This window comes from Haliotis rubra, unplaced genomic scaffold (assembly GCF_003918875.1).
Source record: "Haliotis rubra isolate DU_JTF1 unplaced genomic scaffold, ASM391887v1 Scf231, whole genome shotgun sequence".
Classification (NCBI taxonomy): Eukaryota; Metazoa; Mollusca; class Gastropoda; order Lepetellida; family Haliotidae; genus Haliotis; species Haliotis rubra.
In genome coordinates this window covers 576,921-600,363 of record NW_025766348.1, presented here as the reverse complement: position 1 = coordinate 600,363, position 23,443 = coordinate 576,921, and the positions used below count along the sequence as shown (strand labels likewise).

At 41.2% G+C, this 23,443-nt stretch overlaps 1 protein-coding gene across 1 annotated transcript in view; it reads left to right on the top strand.

Annotated features, from left to right (window-relative positions):
• Window positions 1-23,443, top strand: part of LOC124278110 (vacuolar protein 8-like) — a 214,022-nt gene that overhangs the window by 122,058 nt on the left and 68,521 nt on the right. The window contains exons 8-9 of the mRNA XM_046713857.1: window positions 5,435-5,480; window positions 18,552-18,706. Of these exons, the coding sequence (XP_046569813.1) occupies window positions 5,435-5,480; window positions 18,552-18,706 (201 nt within the window). The remainder of the gene's footprint in view (window positions 1-5,434; window positions 5,481-18,551; window positions 18,707-23,443) is intronic.

The following is a 23,443-nucleotide window of genomic DNA, read 5'->3' as shown; positions in this document are numbered from 1 at the left end:
GAGAACTGAAATGAAGTCGCATCACACGCATATATGTCGTCCACCCCTATGTTTCTGTAGGGATGAGTTTGCCATGCCATGCAACTGATTCATGTAAGTCTCGCCTCCAAATGAATTACTCACACTCAAATTTGATAAAATATGTTTTTGTTTCTAATAATTAATACAAAATTCAAGCATTCAAGTCCAGAAAACACATGTGTATTACTATTTAACAAGTTAAGTTAGTTGAGAAAAACACATTATCTAAGGGACTATTTAGTCTCACATAATACACCTGTTTAAGATAGCGGTAATACAATCACATGTTTGGAAATGAAGCCGCATCACACATGTTGGGATATGGGGATTCCCCACATCACGGGTTTTATAGAGAAACTGCTGTTGTCATTTTAGCGGGTTTAGTTCAAAAACTGATAGAGGTAATAAAAACAACAACCAACTCGTGACTGGGAATGACAGATTATCTTTCCTTTGTTATATTAATAGACCGATCCAGTCTGTCAATCACAACTGGCGCATGCATCAATTTTGGAATTTCCCCACTTTTTCACATATGCGAAATCATAACAAAGAGATGCCAACAAATAGCACTTTAAGACTTTGCAAGTGTTATAAAATCGGACAATGCTAGTAACTGCAATTTTGTTCTTGTATAACGTTTTTAGTCAATACTGGGCAATGAGTCGGTAGGCGGTAAAGCTGATATGAGATGGGCAAGAAAGCCGTGACACAATGTAAACAAATCTAACAGCATCTGATTTCTGTTTGGGCCGACTGAAATTGCATTAATTGTTACATTTATTATGATAAGGGTCTGGGGTCCAAGTGATGGTTCCGGTGAAACACCTTATCTAACTGGCGTGCTGGTCTGCTTGGGGGAATTAACTCAGCAAAAGAGTCCGAAGTCACAAGAAGCTAATCACACTTTTATTTACAAGAATGGAGTAACATGGGGTGGCCACAGAGAGTCGGTACAACCCTCTGGGCTGAGGGCTAGAGCTGACCTGTGTTGGGAGTCTAAACCCTACTGATGGACAAATGAAGATAGAGACTTTTTATCTACAATTAAAACAATAAAGAGATTATGATTGGTTGACTGATACCAAAAATGGGTGTAACCTACATTAGCCTATCAAATACAGAATATACAAAATGGGGTGTGTCCTTCAATGACCAGACAGGGCAATCACTCTTAATCCTTGTTAATCCTATTTCAACTGGCACTAATCTTGATGGCACTTTTACTGGATGCTTGGATGCTTACCCTGGGCTAGATCTCAACGAGCCTAATCTGATGTGTCAATTACAGGTGCTTGGATTACAATAGATGCATTTAATCGTCTGGTCATAACTCTGAATTACTGAAAGGGTTGCTAACAGCTTGAGTCCTCAATACCTTAGGCTAGGATTTTATCTTGGATATCTGTGAAATTGTGTAGCCGTAATTTATACCTTTTTTCAATAGTATGTCTGTGAGATGAGTTTTACAACTTTTGACTGGAGTCTTTCTCTAAGCTATTACTAATATTCTATATTTATATTTTCCTAATATCTGAATCCTAATATATTGCTTGTAGTGGTAATAATGAATAATGAATTTTGTATGAATTATTATCCCATGATACATTAAAGAACAAAGTGGTGGATATTGTTGCCCTCTCTCTTAGATATTCGTAAATGTGTCACATATTTTACGATATTTTTAAGTTTCAAAATATCAATATGAAGGCCAATCTGTTAATAGTGAAAAATATTTGAGGAGGAATAATATTTTCAAAAGGAAATATATATACCCCGGTAGTCAATGTCATGCAAAATCCATGCAAAATTAATTCATATGAGTGCCTATAAAACCATGCCTCGAATATTTCAGAATTGCTATGAAGAGATGGGACCTTGAAAAGAATTTCCTTAGGGACCATTCATACTGTATGGGGTGGGGTAGGGTGATGTTGTACCTGACAGACCAGGGGGATGGGGGGTCACTTACTTTATACATAAATTTTAAGGGGGGATGTCATTCTAGATTGTCCAGTTCGTGCCTTGCACTGGTACATTCAGCAGACTTTACCTTTTAGACGAAATCGTCACCGTCTATTCCTCCCTTGCAAGCAAAACATCAACTCAGAAATTTCCAAATATACTTTTTCATTCTGGCTCAAGAATACTATCTCTTTGGCTTATAGAAACTGTCATCAAGAAACTATAGACAATAGGTTTTCTCCGCATAAAATTAGAGCTTTGGCAACTTCTCTGGCAGCTTGGAATACGGTTTCAGTGGAGCAAGTTGTGTCTAACTGTCAGTGGAAATCCACAAACTCATTCACTAACTTATATGTGAGAGATGTTGTGGCATCAATGGAGGGCCTCTGTTCCTTGGGTCCTCTAGTGACGGCACAGCATCTCTCCTCTGCCTGACCTCCTTATGGGGGGGAGAAGGGGGGAGGCTCAGAAGTCAGAAGTGAGCCTTCAAACGGACTGGAAAGAGACACAGTCTGACTTCAGAACTTGATAGTACTGGGACAGTCAAGGAGAGAGATTCGGAGAGATTCTACACGTAGACCTATGAACGGTTAGGTTTAAGAAGACCTATTTACTAATGGTTGAACACTATGTTAGCGGAATTGGTATCCCCACGATAGGTGATGGGGTTCACAAGGTCACGTGATCCCTAGGAGTGACACTAGATCCATATTAACATGTTTAGAGGATGTGAGATTTCGATCTTCGTATAGTTGTATCCTACTGATAGAAGGTTAGTCATAAATGGAACTGACGTCATCAACCAGATGTGACGTCATCAACAGGAGGTGCCGTCAGAGGACCGGAAGTGACGTCATAAGACTGGAAGTGACATCATAGAACTGGAGGTGACGTCATGAGACTAGACGAGTGTTTTAATCACCTCTAAATGATCGAAAGGAGTACCATTAGACCGGAAGTCACATCATCGAACCGGAAGTGACGTCATTATTTCTAAGGAAGATAGAAACATAGTCTCTACAGAATTATGGTTACTAAGGAATAAGAATGATCTAGCAGACTCTCTTAGATGGATAGAATTCTCCTCACATTAACTTCCTGTCCTTGTAATTGGAGCTAACAATTAATCATTTGTTAGGATTATGGTGGCGGGTATCATAGGACATGAAGTTATATAAGTCATAGTTATCCTGTTCTGAGAATTATCTGATTCCAGTAAGATATTGGTATCCCTAATCACCTCTCATCCACGGGACCCTCCTTCCATATGTGGGATTCTGGCAACCATAATCCAGAGGGAATGTTTACGACATAATTAGGAACAATTACAGGTATTCTTAGTAATTGTTAGTAAACTTACCTCTGGATTATGGGATATAGGTCCCTCCCGAACCTCCTCGCTAAGTGTATGAGAAGAGGTATGTTAAATTTTTCTTTAGAAAAAATTATGAGGGCTTGGGGCGAACAGTGCTGTGACATCACAGCTAAGGGAGATAACTGCATAACTCTTTAGGCATACCACTAGGGATAACTATGACTTAGTTTTTTTAAGAGAACTTTTTTCTCTTTCATTTCTGTATGTCTCTGTGATATCACAGGAAACTGGCAACCATAATTCAGAAGTAAGTTTACTAACAATTACTAACAATACCTGTAATTATTCCTTTTTCTTCAAAAGAACTGTCTTCAGTCAAAGATATTTAACTGCTTACTACTAATGTAAATAAGGTGCATAGAATATATCCTAAGTTCAAAGATCTTTGTCAATAAAATTACATATTACAATGATAATCTTTGTTTTATTGGATCTGAGTCTATATCCCAAGAAGACATAACTCTAATTTTGATCTATTTCCTTTTCTGAAATACTTACTGATTGTCATAAAAAAGGTTAGTTGTTCCAAAATTTGTTAAAGACAATTGGGTAAAAATCCTAAAATGTATGACAAATTAAAGAATATCTAAGAGACAAGGCAACAGTATCCACAACATTGTTCTTTAATGTAACAATTAATGCTATTTCAGTCGACCCTAACAGAAATCAGATGCTGTCAGATTTGATTACATTGTGTCACGGCTTTCTAGCCCATCTCATTTCAGCTTTACCGCCTACCAACTCATTGCCCAGTATTGACTAAAAACGTTAAGTAAAAGCAATTTTGTAGTTACAAGCATTGTCTGTGTTTATAACATTTGCAAAGTCTTAAAGTGCTATTTGTTGTCATCGATTGGTAAAGACTTTGCATTTTTGCAAAAGTTGTGAAATTCGTGCAAATTCTCACCTTTTTAGCAGACGTAGGTTTCGTGAATGATGGTGCCAACATTTAACTGATCATGAGGCATATCACACTCCTTGATCCGCCTCAAAGATTTTGTCTCTACCGTAATGGTTTTGTTACACATCAAATCGCAGCAATACGTAATAGATATTGCAAGCATGAATGGCATAATTCGAAGCAGATCCCTTCGGAGGCATCGTTGACCCCTGGAAGTAAGTCTGACAAATCCACAAAGCGCGCCCAGCCTTCTGATTGGCCCAAATTGACGCTTGCGCCAAGTTTTGATTGACAGACTGGATCGGTCTATTGCATTATAGCTATCTCTAAATGTTATGATATTTGATATGTGTGTAGTTAGTGTTGGTACTCAGTACACATAGCCTGTTTATTGGGATATAATGTGATGTTCATTGGACTGTCGCTGTTTGGGCTATGTGGTTGATTTCTCTAGAAATGCATATTCCTTTCACTGTAGACCTTATACCCTCAGAAACCTTTTGAAGCTGAAACTTCATTCTTTTCCCCACCCGTGATGACACCTGAATGTTTCCAGCAAAAGGTTCAGCAGCCATATTGAGTGTTGTATTTATGACCATTTTTGCTTCGAAACATAATCACTTGGACTATTTATGTGGTATGAACATGTGTTTTGATATGGCAATGTTTTAAGTTTTGACCTTCATTTGATCTTTGCACTTCGGAAAACACTCCTAATTCTCTCAGAATGCATTTCTTTGCTTTGTCAGAAACCACTTGACCAAAGAGTGAGTGAGTGAATTTAGGTTTATGCTGCACTCAGCAATATTCCAGCTATATGGCAGCGGTCTGTAAATAATTGAGTCTGGACCAGAAAATCCAGTGATCAACAGCATGAGCATCGACCTACGCTGGGATATGATGACATGTGTCAAACAAGTCACCGAGCTTGACAACCCGATCCCGTTAGTCGCCTCTCATGATAAATATGGGTTACTGAAGATCAATTCTAACCCGGATCTTCACAGGTCACTTGACCAAAGAAAAATAGAACACTGCTCAGAGTGTTGTGCTAAAAAATATCCTGTGTTGCTTCTAAATTCTCTCAGCCTGAGGAGGCTCAACTTTGGCAAACTTTGTGTTAGATTCAAATAAAAAAAAAACTGTTTTATATTAATCTGCTTCATTTTCAGATCAAGTGCCAAGCCTGCTTTGCTGTGCGTAATTTGGCCTCCGATGGTGAGTATCAGGTAGTCATTGTCTCTTGGTCAGATATTACTTGTTCAAGACAGGACATGAAAAGGATTAAATGATCCCTTATGTATTCAATAAACCGTTGAATTTGCCTTCATCTTGTTTCCTTATCAGCACATACCCTTCCTTGGGGAACCAAAGTAGTAAATGTCTCAGATCAGCATCACTTGAAGCTTTGCTCCTACACAAATCTCATATGACATGATGTAACTGAAGTACTGTTCAATGTGGGTTTAAATCGAACTCACTCTCTCAACTGTGTATTATTCAAGAAGAAAAATGGTGACGAGGATATATCATAGTGACACTTCACTTGTTGCCCACGGCTATTTGTGTATCGGTATAGTGTGCTGAAATGCATATGTGTGTATTTTAAAAAAATATCTTGCCTTTTAAGCTTTCACAGTACCTAGTTAATTGAATTTATTCTTTATTTATGGATCACCTGACTGTAGGTCACTTGAGGTAATGTCATGGCCCGTTTGTATGGCATCAGGGGTCAGTCAGAAACATCAGAAACTGGTGATCCAATCAAGTTGGAATTTCAATTGTTTGTTCACACCAATAATGACACCTGAATTTTTCAGGAGGATGAGATCTGATTCTCATTACAACAGCCAAATTTGAAAAACCTATTTGCGGCCATTACTCAGTCAAGTCTGTACCAAAATGTCTTTGTACTTCAGTTCCAGTAAACATTTGGTATATGAGTAATTTAGTAGTAAACCAGTTCCAAATATCACCAAGAAAAAGCACTTTGACCATGCTCTGTATGTTTATAAAAATGAACTTCCATTATAAACATCATCTTGTAAGAAACCACTTGGCAAATGACACTGACACTTCACTTAATTTCAACCAATAATGACATGTGAATGCTATGGTTTGAATCTGTTTTTACAGATTATAGTGACATGGATTTGCATGACGTAAACAGAAATGAGCATCTTCTTCTTTTGTAAGGAAAGATCTAATTTGGTGAACATGTAATTTGTAACTGTTTGCTTTGGCAACAACTGCTCTATTAATCCAGATTAAGCTAGACAAAACTACGCAACCTCTCAGTGGATGAAAAACATGTGAATGAACCCACTTCAAACTTAATGAAAGATGAAACTCCTTTTTCTATTGCAAAATGTTATAACCTTTGCTTAATGTAGTGGTAGTAGAACTCCACACTATTTTACGTTTTGTCTATATCCCACTATTGCACTTTGACTCTGACATTCTCTCAGGTATTATGTGCACTCTGAACAACTCATCTGAAACAACTAGACCATATGAACATAAAAGTTCATTTGCTTTTTCTCACAAAACTGCAGCCACCTGAATTTGTTCAAGAGGTTTGATTCTGAAATATTTTTATGGACTAAATTCAGTCATGAAATTGGGTAGAACATATATATTACATTTTTTGTTATATTCCAAATTTCAATGTAACCTTTGACCATACCGAAAGTTGAAATTCTTAAGACCATTTCTTTCCTATTTTTTTCAAATTATAGTAAAATTCAGTGTATACAACAAAGATAGTTGGGTGGATAGCTGGTTGTACTTAAGTTTTACCAATTCTCTGTCTCTATTATATTGTTGCCATAAATGTTGTAACTTGGCTGCAATCACGATCAAGATAAATTTTCAGACATCCTCTTCACAGTTTACTATGCATAGCTAGTTGCCTCAGCAGCAGCACTAGCATATTACACATATTCCATGTACAAAGACTGGAACATCTCTCTTCATCCCAGTGTGCATGTGCAGGAGTAAACAACTCCTACTTAGTTCTCTTAGTTATGTGGTCACATGAATTTTAGTTCATTTTTAGAGGAAGAGTTTAATTTATAATCTACTAGAAGTTGTTGGATGTTTCTAAATGCACATGTATGTGGGTGTTTTGGAAAATTGGTGTTTGTTGTATTTTGCCACATCATATTCTCCATCTGCATGTCAGAAGTATAGTCTCTACTTGACCATTGGTGATCCTCATAGTGCATATGGGAAATGGGAGATGAAATTTGTAAAGAATATAAAATATATGACATCTTTAATTCACTGTTGTCCATAGCCTTCTCTGAATCTACTACAAAATTTTGAAGACATGTTAATTTCAACCTAAACTGCGTGTACGTCATGCCACGGCTTACAGAAAATCAGCGTCTCTATGCTGTAGGTATGCTGGAGACTGGTTTGACCCAAAATGAAGTGACTAGACATTTTGGTGTCCACCAAAACATGATCTCATCTCTAAGGAGATGTTTCCAAGAAAATGGGAACTCGAGATTTTCCTTGGACCGGCTGTCCACATGTGACGTCATGTCAGCAAGACAACCACATTCAGCTGACCCATCTAAGGAATTGATTCCAGACTGTCAGTTCATTCAAAGACAGAGACGTAACTTTAAGCTTCAGTCCACATGCCTGTCCACATGTCACTCTCATTGTGACAGATTTCCTGAGACAGCAGAACATTCTGGTACTCCCCTGGCCAGCTGTTTCTCTGGACCTCTCCCCTATCAAGCACGCTTGGGATGAAATGGCGCAACATTTACGTCAAGCCCAAAATCAGCCATTGACTTTAGCTGAATTGAAACAAGCATTGGTTCAGACATGGAGCAACATTCCCCAAGGTTTCTTCAATCTCTTAGTGTCGTCTGTGCATCGGCATTGTGAAGCCTGCATCAATGCCAATGGTGGACACACAAGATACTGAATTTGTGAACTGACTTTTGACACATCACTTCAAGGACGTGTCACGATGCCTAGTGTTAAATCATACAGATTTTGATATTATCCTGTCAACAGTTAAACAGTGATTAAGGAAAACACCACAAATCATGTTATTATCTTTTTGCATTAAAAATTACCTTATTCTAGTAGTACACAACCCCAAAATGCTGTTGTCACCTGATGCTACTACCAACATCCCTATCAGTGTGTCATTATTTGCTCCACAGAATTCAGCTGTTGAGTCATTACTGGGATCTCACCTAGCTAGAGATAGAAATGCTAAAACAGACTACAGCAGATTACAGGCCTACCAAAGAAACATTTCCCACTGTGCAGAAAAACGCAGAAAAGCCCACATAACAACATAAACATAATACCTCGCTACTGAAACAGTAAAAGCGGCAACTTTAAATTGCTAACACTGCATCATAAAACGAGGAGCCCGCAACTTCAATTTTGTGCATGCGCACATGGAAGAGGAAGTCTCGACCTTGGACAAAAGTTACATTCCTTTTTAAGTATTTCTGTTGTGTTATTTGGCATTTATCATCATGATACTTGTGTGCACACATTTTGAGTTTACTTTCCATTCGTATGAAACGATTGACAGCAATTATTTTGACATATTTAATACTTTTTCTATGCGAGACGATTCACGGTTGCTCGGAAATTGGAAAGAAGCCCGGATCATAATGCGCATGTGCAGTAGAGGTCAAAGTTCGCTGATATAAAAATGTTGCAGTTTCATAGTTTTTCGTTGCCGTTTTTACTGTTTCAGTAGCGAGGTAATGTGTTTATGTTGCTATTTCCACGATTAATGTGGGCTTTTCTGCGTTTTTCTGCACAGTGGGAAAGTTTTCTTTGGTAGGCCTGAGATTAGGTGCAGAAGACTCATCCAGCTAAGAGGCCACATGCGGGACAATTGTTGGTAGAGCTATCCCTGCTGTGCTCCAACCACACAGCCCCTTGACGGTGTTCCGAATATTTCTTTGTCGGACTATCCAGGACATTCACATGCCATTCATCCATCTCTCCTGTCTCATGTAAACATCCTACCAGAGTCATACACAGTGACACAGGAATCTTGTCTATTGCACATGTAATAGCGTGAAAGGCATGCTCATGTGAAGCTGTGTTTTATCAAAGGGATAATGTCCATTATGAAGCCTGTAATGATACACAAAATCATGAAACAATATGATTTGTGATAGTAGAGTCACAGTGTACACACTATTGAAATGATTAGTTATGAAATGAGCTGTGTTACGTGTGTGTGCAGTATAAACAAACGTAATTTGATACCTTGTCTGTATGGATGTAAAAAATATCACAGTGAGAAAATTATTTACGGTCAGATAAGATCAAAGCATTCAGTAGTATACACAATGGGGGTATGGGACCGCAAAGCAAAAATCCTATGTTAAAGTAATGGGGAAAAGACCAAAGGGTGCACCTCCACTTAACATTTGAGTATATAGGGACACTCTTTGTTTGTATTGGGTTTTTTCTTCGCAATCCCAGTAGTCCATCCAACCCCAAGACAGGTATACGGAAAGCAAAAATGGAGTCCAGCGCAGAAAAACAACAACAGTATGTCGATAGGGTTTGAACCACTGTCGAGTTGTTTCTCCAGCGGCAAAGGTGCACTCGAATTAGAGATACACTAGATACATAGGTATAGAAGACAACAAAATGCCCGGAACCAAGCTATCGTGCGAAGCCTACGCCGAGATCCGATCGGGTTGTTTGTCCCTTCGGGAAGCAAAGAGGAAGTACCACATATCGCAAGCGAATCTGTGGCAGCCCCGAGAGAACTCCCGACATGGCCAAAGTCTTCGAGAGCCTGCTGGAGAAGTGTCCCCACGTATTGCTTTCGGACCGAGAGAAACAAATCCTGGAAAAATCGGGACACTACTTCTACGAGCGCTACCAGATACCTCACCAGTTTCTGGAACTGTATTTGCTGTACTTTCGCCAATTCGTCGAAGACGGCAAATAGTGGATTTCGTCTACCTCTACCAACCCAACCAATTTCGCCCCGCGGCGGGCAAACTCTGCATCGTTCTTGCGGACGACTACTGCCGCCCAGCAGAACCCAAGGACAAAAGAAACCACCGATGCACCGATTGCCTGGCCGCAATATCGGAAGTCCCCACTATCTTCGAGCGAGACAACTCTACATGCAAGTGCGGCGCCATCGACCACTGCGTCGACAACAAGAAATGCGTACCGTGGAAAAACAAAGCGATAGAAGACTACAACACACCACCCCAGGAGGATCGACTCCTACTCGAGGTTCCGGAAGAAATCCCAATCCACTACTTTCTCTCGAACATATAGAACCTGTACGACGACAACTGCCTCTTCTGGTGCCTGCACTACCAACGCCTCGTCGACAAGTTGTCTGCCAATTGTCCATGCAGCGAGAAAGAGTCTTGTATCTCCCGGCAGCTATCGGGACAAGCAGATCCGCCACGGGGACGGGGACGGCATACCACCCCTTTGCCCAACTACGGCGGACCCAAGGATATGGAAGTGGCAGCCCCTCCATGCAGCGAACACCGAAAAGCCACAGACGTTCTGGAAGGAATCTACACGTGCCAAAAGTTCGCCGTAGCGAAATACGAAGGAAAAGGACCGACTGTTGCTGCTACTGGATTCGCCATCGACTGGAGAAAAACAATTCCGATGTACGGCTATAGGATACGAGAAAAGGTTCGAGACGCCGGCGGAATAGAATGCATACATTTGTTGGGTGGACAGTTTCGGTGCAGGCTGGGCAAAATCTGCCACTCGCCCATATCGAAGAGGAAAGACGATCGAGAAGTTGAGTTGCTGCTCCCAGAGACCGAGTGGAAATAGAAACAAAAAAACACACAAAAAAACAACAACAAAATCCAAAAAAGATTGACTGGTGTCTAGTATACAGCTAGAAACAAATAGTCCCACCAGGGATACAGAATAGAATACCTCTCGCATACCCAACGATATACATTCTACTGCGATTTGCAAACCGTTTTGCTGTATCGTTGCCAAAGTGGCTTAGTATACAAGCTGGTCGGTCTATTGGGCCTGTCCCAGCCATTTCTCGTAGCTTTTCGTCCACAGAAGAATACTCCATGGGGTTCTCTTTCCAGTATGCAGCCTCTGCTTTGTCGAATTCTTCTCTTGTACATGATATGCATTGCTGGGTTGGTAGAGGTAGACGAAATCCACTATTTGCCATCTTCGACGAATTTGCGAAAGTACAGCAAATACAGTTCCAGAAACTGGTGAGGTATCTGGTAGCGCTCGTAGAACGCGTGTGTCCCGATTTCTCCAGGATTTGTTTCTCTCGGTCAGAAAGCAATACATGGGGACACTTCTCCTGCAGGCTCTCGAAGACTTCGCCATGTCGGGACAGAGTTTCTCTCGATGAGCTGCACAGGTAGTTCTCTCTCTGCGATATGAGTAAAGTTTGTAGTAGGGTCATGGACAGTCTGTGAGATATGAGTAAAGTTATGAGTAAACAGTTCGTAGAGTAGGGTCATGGACAGTCTGTGGAAAGGTATGAGTAAAGTTCGTAGTAGGGTCATGGACAGTCTGTGGAAGGTATGAGTTCGTAGTTTGGTCATGGAGTCTGTGGAAGGTGTGGGTCATGGACAGGGGGTCATGGACAGTCTGTGGAAGGTATGAGTAAAGTTTGTAGTAGGGTCATGGACAGTCTGTGGAAGGTATGAGTAAAGTTTGTAGTAGGGTCATGGACAGTCTGTGGAAGGTATGAGTAAAGTTTGTAGTAGGGTCATGGACAGTCTGTGGAAGGTATGAGTAAAGTTTGTAGTAGGGTCATGGACAGTCTGTGGAAGGTATGAGTAAAGTTTGTAGTAGGGTCATGGACAGTCTGTGGAAGGTATGAGTAAAGTTTGTAGTAGGGTCATGGACAGTCTGTGGAAGGTATGAGTAAAGTTTGTAGTAGGGTCATGGACAGTCTGTGGAAGGTATGAGTAAAGTTTGTAGTAGGGTCATGGACAGTCTGTGGAAGGTATGAGTAAAGTTTGTAGTAGGGTCATGGACAGTCTGTGGAAAGGTATGAGTAAAAAGTTTGTAGGTAGTAGGGTCATGGTCATGGACAGTCTGTGGAAGGTATGAGTAAAGTTCATGGACAGTAAGGTAGGGTCATGGACAGTCTGTGGAAGGTATGAGTAAAGTTTGTAGTAGGGTCATGGACAGTCTGTGGAAGGTATGAGTAAAGTTTGTAGTAGGGTCATGGACAGTCTGTGGAAGTTTGTTAGTAGGAGTAGGGTCATGGACAGTCTGTGGAAGGTATGAGTAAAAGTTTGTAGTAGGGTCATGGACAGTCTGTGGAAGGTATGTAAGGTATGAGTAAAGTTTGCTTAGTAGGGGTCATGGACAGTCTGTGGAAGGTAAGTGAGTAAAGTTTGTAGTAGGGTCATGGACATGGGACAGTCTGACAGGTCTGAGTAAAGTATGTAGGGTCATGGACAGTCTGTGGAAGGTATGAGTAAAAGTTTGTAGTAGGGTCATGGACAGTCTGTGGAAAGGTATGAGTAAGAAGTTTGTAGTAGGGTCATGGACAGTCATGGACAGTCTGTGGAAGGTCATGGTAGTAAAGTCTGTGGAAGGTATGTAGGGAAGTTCGTAGGAGGGTCATGGACAGTCTGTGGAAGAAAGGTATGAGTAATGGACAGTTTGTAGAGGGTCATGGACAGTCTGTGGAAGGTATGAGTAAAGTTTGTAGTAGGGTCATGGACAGTCTGTGGAAGTATGAGTAAAGTTTGTAGTAGGGTCATGGACAGTCTGTGGGAAGGTATGAGTAAAAGTTTGTAGGTGGGTCATGGACAGTCTGTAGGAAGGTATGAGTAAAAGGGGGTCATGGACAGTCTGTGGAAGGTATGAGTAAGTTTGTAGTAGGGTCATGGACAGTCTGTGTGGAAGGTATAGTAAAGTTTGTAGTAGGGTCATGGACAGTCTGTGGAAAGGTATGAGTAAAGTTTGTAGTAGGGTCATGGACAGTCTGTGGGAAGGTATGAGTAAAGTTTGTAGTAGGGTCATGGACAGTCTGTGGGAAGGTATGAGTTCAAGAGTTGTAGTAGGGTCATGGACAGTCTGTGGAGTAAAGTTCTGTAGGGTCAGTAAAGAAGGTCTGTGTAAAGTTTGTAGTAGGGTCATGGACAGTCTGTGGAAGGTATGAGTAAAGTTTGTAGGAGGGTCATGGACAGTCTGTGGAAGGTAGTAAAGTTCGTAGTAAGTCATGGAGGAGGGTCATGGACAGTCTGTGGAAGGTATGTGGAAGGTAAGAAGTTTCAGTAGGAGGGTCATGGACAGTCTGTGGAAGGTATGAGTAAAGTTTGTAGTAGGGTCATGGACAGTCTGTGGAAGGTATGAGTAAAGTTTGTAGTAGGGTCATGGACAGTCTGTGGAAGGTATGAGTAAAGTTTGTAGTAGGGTCATGGACAGTCTGTGGAAGGTATGAGTAAAGTTTGTAGTAGGGTCATGGACAGTCTGTGGAAGGTATGAGTAAAGTTTGTAGTAGGGTCATGGACAGTCTGTGGAAGGTATGAGTAAAGTTTGTAGTAGGGTCATGGACAGTCTGTGGAAGGTATGAGTAAAGTTTGTAGTAGGGTCATGGACAGTCTGTGGAAGGTATGAGTAAAGTTCGTAGTAGGGTCATGGACAGTCTGTGGAAAGGTATGAGTAAGAAGTAAATGGACAGTCTGTGGAAGGTAGAGTAGGGTCATGGACAGTCTGTGGAAGGTATGAGTAAAGTTTGTAGTAGGGTCATGGACAGTCTGTGGAAGGTATGAGTAAAGTTTCGTAGTAGGGTCATGGACAGTCTGTGGAAGGTATGAGTAAAGTTTGTAGGAGGGTCATGGACAGTCTGTGGAAGGTATGAGTAAAGTTCGTAGTAGGGTCATGGACAGTCTGTGGAAGGTATGAGTAAAGTTCGTAGTAGGGTCATGGACAGTCTGTGGAAGGTATGTAAAGATAGAGTAAAGAGTTTGTAGTAGGGTCATGGACAGTCTGTGGAAGGTATGAGTAAAGTTCGTAGTAGGGTCATGGACAGTCTGTGGAAGGTATGAGTAAAGTTTGTAGGAGGGTCATGGACAGTCTGTGGAAGGTATGAGTAAAGTTTGTAGTAGGGTCATGGACAGTCTGTGGAAGGTATGAGTAAAAGTTCAGTAGTAGGGTCATGGACAGTCTGTGGAAGGTATGAGTAAAAGTTTGTAGTAGGGTCATGGACAGTCTGTGGAAGGTATGAGTAAAGTTTGTAGTAGGGTCATGGACAGTCTGTGGAAGGTATGAGTAAAGTTTGTAGTAGGGTCATGGACAGTCTGTGGAAGGTATGAGTAAAGTTTGTAGTAGGGTCATGGACAGTCTGTGGAAGGTATGAGTAAAGTTCATAGTAGTAGGGTCATGGACAGTCTCTGTGGAAGGTATGAGTAAAGTTTGTAGTAGGGTCATGGACAGTCTGTGGAAGGTATGAGTAAAAGTTTGTAGTAGGGTCATGGACAGTCTGTGGAAGGTATGAGTAAAGTTCAGTAGGAGGGTCATGGACAGTCTGTGGAAGGTATGAGTAAAGTTCGTAGTAGGGTCATGGACAGTCTGTGGAAGGTATGAGTAAAGTTCGTAGTAGGGTCATGGACAGTCTGTGGAAGGTATGAGTAAAGTTTGTAGTAGGGTCATGGACATGGACAGTCTGTGGAAAGGTATGAGTAAAGTTCTGTAGTAGGGTCATGGACAGTCTGTGGAAGGTATGAGTAAAAAGTTTGTAGTAGGGTCATGGACAGTCTGTGGAAGGTATGAGTAAAGTTTGTTGTAGTAGGGTCATGGACAGTCTGTGGAAGGTATGAGTAAGGACAGGGTCATGGACAGTCTGTGGAAGGTATGAGGAAAGTTTGTAGGAGGGTCATGGACAGTCTGTGGAAGGTATGAGTAAAAGTTTGTGTAGTCATGGAGGGTCATGGACAGTCTGTGGAAGGTATGAGTAAAGTTTGTAGTAGGGTCATGGACAGTCTGTGGAAGGTATGAGTAAAGTTTGTAGTAGGGTCATGGACAGTCTGTGGAAGGTATGAGTAAAGTTTGTAGTAGGGTCATGGACAGTCTGTGGAAGGTATGAGAAGTAAAGTTTGTAGTAGGGTCATGGACAGTCTGTGGAAGGTATGAGTAAAGTTTGTAGTAGGGTCATGGACAGTCTGTGGAAGGTATGAGTAAAGTTTGTAGTAGGGGTCATGGACAGTCTGTGGAAAGGTATGAGTAAAAGTTTGTAGTAGGGTCATCATGGACAGTCTGTGGAAGTCTGAAGGTATGAGTAAAGTTCGTAGTAGGGTCATGGACAGTCTGTGGAAAGGTATGAGTAAAAGTTTGTAGGAGGGTCATGGACAGTCTGTGGAAGGTATGTAAGTAAAGTCTGTTCAAGGTAGTAGGGTCATGGACAGTCTGTGGAAAGGTATGAGTAAAGTTTGTAGGTAGGGTCATGGACAGTCTGTGGAAGGTATGAGTAAAAAGTTTGTAGTAGGGTCATGGACAGTCTGTGGAAGGTATGAGTAAAAGAAGTTCGTAGTAGGGTCATGGACAGTCTGTGGAAGGTATGAGTAAAAGTTTGTAGTAGGGTCATGGACAGTCTGTGGAAGGTATGTATGAGTAAAGTTTGTAGTAGGGTCATGGACAGTCTGTGGAAGGTATGAGTAAAGTTCATAGTAGGGTCATGGGACAGTCTGTGGAAGGTATGAGTAAAAGTTTGTAGGTAGGGTCATGGACAGTCTGTGGAAGGTATGAGTAAAAAAAGTTTGTAGTAGGGTCATGGACACAGTCTGTAAAAGGTCATGGACAGTCTGTAAAAGTTTGTAGTAGGGTCATGGACAGTCTGTGGAAAGGTATGAGTAAAGTTTGTAGTAGGGTCATGGACAGTCTGTGGAAGGTATGAGTAAAGTTTGTAGTAGGGTCATGGACAGTCTGTGGAAGGTATGAGTAAGTAAAAGTTTGTAGTAGGGTCATGGACAGTCTGTGGAAGGTATGAGTAAAAGTTTGTAGTAGGGTCATGGACAGTCTGTGGAAGGTATGAGTAAAAAGTTTGTAGTAGGGTCATGGACAGTCTGTGGAAAGGTATGAGTAAAGTTCAGTATAAAGTTTGTAGTAGGGTCATGGACAGTCTGTGGAAGGTATGAGTAAAAGTTTGTAGTAGGGTCATGGACAGTCTGTGGAAGGTATGAGTAAAAGTTTGTAGTAGGGTCATGGACAGTCTGTGGAAGGTATGAGTAAAGTTCATAGGTAGGGTCATGGACAGTCTGTGGTCATGGGGTCTGTGGAAGGTATGAGTAAAGCCCGTAGTAGGGGAATGGATGAGTCCAGTGGAGGTATATGAGTGGAAGTTCATGAGAGGGTCATGGACAGTCATAGTGAAGGTATGAGGGTCAGAAAGTTCAGGAGGAAGGGGAGTCATGGACAGTCCAGGAAGGTGTGAGAAAGTCTATCAGAGGTCATGGACAGTCCAGGATGAGCAGTCCAGGAAGGTGGCCCAGCAAGGATGAGCAAAGTTCATGGATCATCCCCAGGAAGGCATGAGCAGTCCAGGGTCATGGACAGTCCAGGAAGGCATGAGCAAAGCTCCAGTAGGAGAGTCATGGACAGTCCAGAAAGGATATGACAAAGTCTAGTCATGGATCCAGTAAGGGTCATGAGTCATCAGACATCCAGGGCTGCATGAGCAAAGGACTCCCAGGAAGGAGTGTCATGGACAGCCCAGAACACCATGAGTGGTCGGAGGTCAGGAAGGACAGCCCAGGAAGGACATGAGCCCAGCCCACAGAGGAATCGGATCACGGACAGTCCAGGGCATGAGGTCAGTGAGTGGCCAGGGATCATGGACAGTCCCAGGAAGGCATGCAGGACAGTCCAGAGGAGGACACCCCAGTCATGGACAGTCCAGGAAGGCATGGACCAGGTCAGCCCCAGGCCCGAGAGGGTGGAATCATGGACAGTCCAGAAGGTATGATGGACACCCGTGAGGGTCATGGACATCCTGTGGAAGGCAGGCGGCCGGAAGGTCCGGAGGACCATGGAGCACCACGAGTGGCCATGGACATCCAGCTGCATGGACCCAGGAAAGGCATGGACATCCAAAGACCGGATAGTCCGGTATGAGTGGCCGGACAGCCCAGCAGGGCCGCGGACAGTCCCAGGCTGTGGCCCCGGACAGCCCCAGGTCCTGAGTGCCCTAGGGTCATGGACAACCCAGGAAGGTCTGAGAATCGGGCGACAGTCCAGAAGGCATGAGTGGTCATGGACACACAGGAATCATGAGTGGCCACCACATCCACAGGAACCAGGAGGGCAGGGTCATGGACAGTCTGTGGAAGGCAGGCATCAGTGCCCGGACGGAGGGTCATGGCGGACAGTCCAGTGGCCATGGAAGCCGGACAGCCCCAGGAAGGTCATGGATAGTCCAGAAGGGTCATGGACAGCCCAGGAAGGTCATGGACAACCCAGGAAGGCATGAGACCACAGCCCAGGAGGTCATGGACAGTCCAAGACAACCCAGGAAGGAGGACCCCCAGGTGGACATGGACAACCCATGAGTATGGACAGCCCAGGAAGGACCATGGACAGTCTGAAGGCATGGAGTGGCCGGACCATGGACAGTCATGTACAACCATGGACAGGAGGGAATCATGGACACAGGACCACACAGCCCCAGTCCACCTGTGGAGGCAATCATGGACAACCCAGAGTCTGAGGAATGGACCAGCCCAGGTGGACATGGAGGACACACCATGGACAAGGAAGGAAGTCAGCCCCAGGAATGGTCAAGGACAGCCTGTGGAAGCATGGACATGGCCAGGAAGGCACTGGACACACCTGGAATGGACATCTTGCCAGGAATCATCGTGGAAGGACATGGAGTGTCTGAGGAAGGCCACAGTGGAACGAAGGTATGGGTGGACAAGGAAGGAATAAATGGAACAAGAAGGCATGGAGACCACAACACAGGTGGACAAGGAAAGCATGGTGGACACAGAAAGGTGGACATGGAAGAAAAGTGGAATGATGTGGACCAATGGAATGGTGGAATGGAGGGAAGGTGGATGAGGGAGTGGATACGAGATGAAAATAGGAAATATGGACAACAGAAAGGAATGGATGGAAGAAAGTTGATGTGCATGTATCATCAGTAGACCTTTTCAATACAAGTGTTCACCATTTGGGGTGAATATATATGACTCTGTCTTCTTGTTTCATTTCAATCGTTGTTTTATATTCAACCAATCCAAGTTGTTGTTGTTGTTGTTCATTTTTATGAAGTATTTGAACATGACTTTATTGTCTGACCAGGCATCCAGCAAGTACTGTTTGTGAGGTATGGTATCCTGGAAGCTCTGCACAAGGTGATCAAGGCAACCTCCTGCAGCACACAGCCTACAGCTGCACATATGCTGGCTGCAGCACTCGGCTGTCTCAGGAATCTGTCAATACTAAAAGCAAACGAGGTAATGATTTGCTTTCATCATTGCATTGTCTTCAGTAGGACTCATACAACTGTATCAAAGCCAAAGTCAAAAGGAGTTTATTTATAATGAGGCCAAGGGCCTAGTGCTGTAATGATGCATCAAACTATCAATGTAGAACAAACTTTATGGATAACAACTTCTTTTATTCGTGAGTGCGACATTTCGATACAGATTCTTGTACCGTTGTCAAGCATAATGGAACATGAAGAAGGGGGAAGTATACATATACTGGATGTAACAATGTAACAAAGAAAACAACATAATTAACATAATTGGCTAGCCAGAAAGCTGATGAAGCCAGAGAGTAGACAAAGGACAGGCGTGGAAGCCAATGATGTACAAATAATAATGAGATGTTTATACAGCAGAGTAAACGTCTCATTAAATGGCCATTTTGAATGACACGTGAAGTGGCATTACTTGTTAAGAGAGAGATCCATCTGAGCATATATGTGCCAAATCTAAACTTTTTCATGACAGAGTAAATAAATGGTTTTGAAACAGTATCAAAGGCCTTTTCAAAGTCAATTAATAGCAGGAGCCCTTTAATATTTTGTTTTCTAGTTTAAAAAATGATGTCATAAAGGAGTCTGATGTTTTCTCTAATACATCTCCCAGGAATAAAACCAGTCTGATTTTCCTGTATTAAATAGTCAAGATGACTCAAGAGTACATTTTAGTCTATTAGTGATACAAGCACTAATCAGTTTATACACGGAATTTAGCAGAGAAATAGGGCGCCAGTTTTTTTAGCAGTTTTCTGTCTTTTCCTTGCTTAGGTATACAAGTTATTACTCCCCTGTTCATAGGTAAAGTTAGATAATTATTTTGGATAAAGCGGAATATCCATTTTCCCAAATCACTCCAAAAGATTTGGAAAAATTCTATTGAATATCCGTCAATACCAGGACTTTTATCGTTTTTCATAGACTTCAAGGCGTTTAGTATTTCATTCATATTAATTTGTTTTTCTAATTTTTCTGTCAAAGTATTTGGAAGACATTGGACATCAAGTTTGGATAGCATTACATTATGGTCTATCTTATTATCTTTTTCAGCGTATAAATTTTGATAAAATTGTTTTTGCCTACACAGGATGTCCTTTTCATCAGTAATTAACTCGCCATCGTCCAATACCAGACAATTAATTGATTTACTAGTAAAATTTCTGTTTTCAACATTACAAAAATATTTTGAAGGTTTTTCATCATCTTCCTGCCACAAGATTCTATTTCTGATCTGAATACCTTTGATCTCTTCCTCTTTAAATTTTTCAAGTTTTAAGTTACTACGAATTGTGTCTTCAACATCAATTATTTTAGTTTCCAGATCTTTAGTTTTTTCTTTTTTTTTGTTTCTTAATGTAGGCGCTGTAGGATATTGATTTACCGCTAATGTTCATCTACAAAGTTTCCAGAAAAAGGCAGTCATCAATACTTAAAGGAGAATACGAGTGAACTGCAATAATTTGATGGGTGAAAGATAAAGTCATCAGAAACATATTCCCAAATTTTCAATTAAAAATTATGTATAATTATGTTTTAACAGTTTCTGTAAATCTCAGCTTCGGACATTATGCATATTTCGCTGGAACCCACATGACCTTTCCGCTCGTGACTTCAAATGTGCCTGGATTCCGCCATATTGCCAAAGACCAAGCCCTACAGTAGTACAAATCGTGTTGTTTCTGTCGTTTTTTTAAATGGTACGATGGTGTATTGCGTTGCCTGGGGATGCACAGCATCATCGAACATGGGAAAGAACCACCATTTCTTCCATTTTCCAAGTGAAATGACATATTCGGCAGGAGAAATGCGCCGATCATTCTGAGTCGGACGCATATGAAAGAGACATGCACGCATGGGGTATGGAAATCCCCAAGCTAGGCTGAAGAAAGATAAAGTACCCACGAGATTTAATAATTATACTCCATCATTCCCTGTAACAACTTCCTGTCAGTGGTATTTTTAACATAAATTAAATCAAGTCCGATTGCCAGTCGAATTGTCCCCGCTACAAAATGACCCAGCAAATTTGGTCAAATTGCCCCAGTGGGGGTAGTCAAAATGCCCCAATTTATTTAAAATGAATAAATATAGGCCATAAATGCATAGTTTTGTCAACTTTGATATTATGTTCTTCATATTAAGTATATACATAGTTATGAATTTACTGAAGAAACATTTATCAGAAATATTACTTCCTAATAACTTTTATATGAAGAACATAATATCATAAGAAGTTGACAAAAACTATGCATTTACGGCATATATTCAATTATTATAAATAAATTTGAACAAATTAGAATGAATGACTAAATTTGCTGGGGCATTTTGTAGCTGGGGCAGTTCGACTGGTACACATGAGATATATTATCAAAATCAGTAAGAGATTTCACATGAGCTTGAAAATGTTTCGCTATAACGTTCTTTTCGGTTTGGAGCCCTAAATGATGCAGTCAACTCGAAACATTGCCGAATACAACGGCAAATCATGAAGTACTTGTTGCTTTCATTGTTTTCCATTTTGTCCAATTATGCACGTCGGCATCAGACTCGCTATTTGTCAGTAGTGTGTGCCGTGAAAGTTGTTCTGTATTCTCATTGGCTGACAAGATGTCATTCTAAGGCTATAACCGAGTACCATAACTATTTCCATAACCAAACAATGGGGAAACATACGTTGTCCTGACTAGTATTTTATAATTCACCAGTTTTGGGAGAATAACTTATCTGCGTCGCGAATATTATCTCTGCTAGACCAGGCTGGGATCTTGTATCGAGACTTGATACGTTATTAATGAGAACTAGGATCCTAATTTTTTTCAACAAAATAATTCCAGTGTCATGTTTGAAGCAGATAATTTTATTTTCCCTCGTCTGAAGCATAATTATTTTGTTTTTAAATCCCAGACACCCTACAGTCACCCATTTGACACAAAATGAACTTTAATCACATTTAAAAAAAATAATTCTTAGTGACTGGTCATATATTTATAGGGGTGAGTTTGCTGGCTGGAACTGTATGACATTTTGCTGACAAATAGTAATCTTGTTAAATGATATGATCTATTTTTAAATTTATTTTGACCTCAAGCGATGCCTCCGTTTCGCTTGATTCTTCTTCTTCATCTTCAGTGGAAGATTGTCTTGCAAGATGTAAAATCGGATCGTATTGATACGGTCTAACATCCATTTCAGAAATTACACCAGGAACATCTTTTACTGCTTCACAATCCACAGACACTGTTAAGTTGTGAGGTAAAATCAAAGAGGAAGCCATCAGCAACAGGCACTTATGACGTCATGTCACGTGATACCCCCTCTGCTCATTAACTGTCGGTTGTTTCCGTAAGAGGCGGAAATACGAGCACGTTTTTGTGTTTTTATTGCTATTTTACAAACTTTTTGTTCAATTTTAATCACGAAATGTGACTTTTAGAATATCCTTTACAATATATCAAAAGTTTTGTTTTCGTTCGTATTCTCCTTTAACAGTCTGTAAACTACACTTCTCTCTCACTCACGTAATTAAGTTTAAGAAAACCAGCTTCGTGAGGAAAAACACCAAACCCCTATAACCTCTTCAAAATAGAACCTCCCGAAACCAATCCCGTCTAACTGGACATTACCCAAAGTCTATAACCTACTTCCTATTCCGTTTCCTACTCCTAATTCTCCCCCCAACCCGACCTAACACTAGTTTAACAGGAACCTAACTTCCCCATTTTAACAATCCATAGAGAAACTTCTTCTGAAAAGCCACCCCAAACCAACCCCGTTTAACTGGACATTACCCAAAGTCTAAAGCTTAATACCTATTCTGTTTCCTACTTCTACTTTTCCCCCAACCCGACCTAACACGAATATAAAGAACCTAGCATCCCCCGACATAAAACTTAACATTCCACTCTGTAAATGGGTAGGGAATGATCCTGAAACAGGACTTCGGGACAGAGATATTACCTGATGCTCGGATGACCGAAAGCTAGACACTGAATCCAGAGAGCCAGGTCACTTATATAGCGCTCTAGAACGACCTCTGACATGGGTCAAAGTTCACCTACTGATGACGGACGTCTCCGCCAATCAGAGCCTACCCAACATGTTTAGCACCAACCACGTGGCCTACCAAATGTATCTAGCGCTACGATGAACGGTAACCCCAGACAAGAAGTTGTCCCGTAGTAGAGCAAGTGAAACAATGTGCTACAAGACTATCTGGTAGGCAGTTATTCTACATGTGGTACGTATAGTTTGAATATCCCGTTATGAAGCCCCTGCCCCCATGCTTACGCTATAATTTAACCCAGTTTTCCTACAATACATTAATTTGAATTTTGATTGTTATAATATAAAAACAGTTGAATTTTATATACATTTGGGTTTAACCTTCTCGTCTAACAGGACGAGTTAAGAAACTTCAATAATTTAGCCAATTTTAGACAGAGGTACTCAACATCATCATTTATTCCATCAGCAGTTAAAATCTGGAATATTATCCCCTTAGCTATTAGAAATTGCAACTTTGCTGCTTCATTTAAATCTTATATACACCTGAAAGAAAAATGTGCACCTAAATAATATTCATATGGAATAGAGAAGTTACTAGTAAATGTTTTGCACAAATGGTTAAGATATATGACAAATGCACAAAACATAATGCATCATGTCAATGTGGCCTTGGATGTGAGAATGTTTTTCATTATCTCATTGA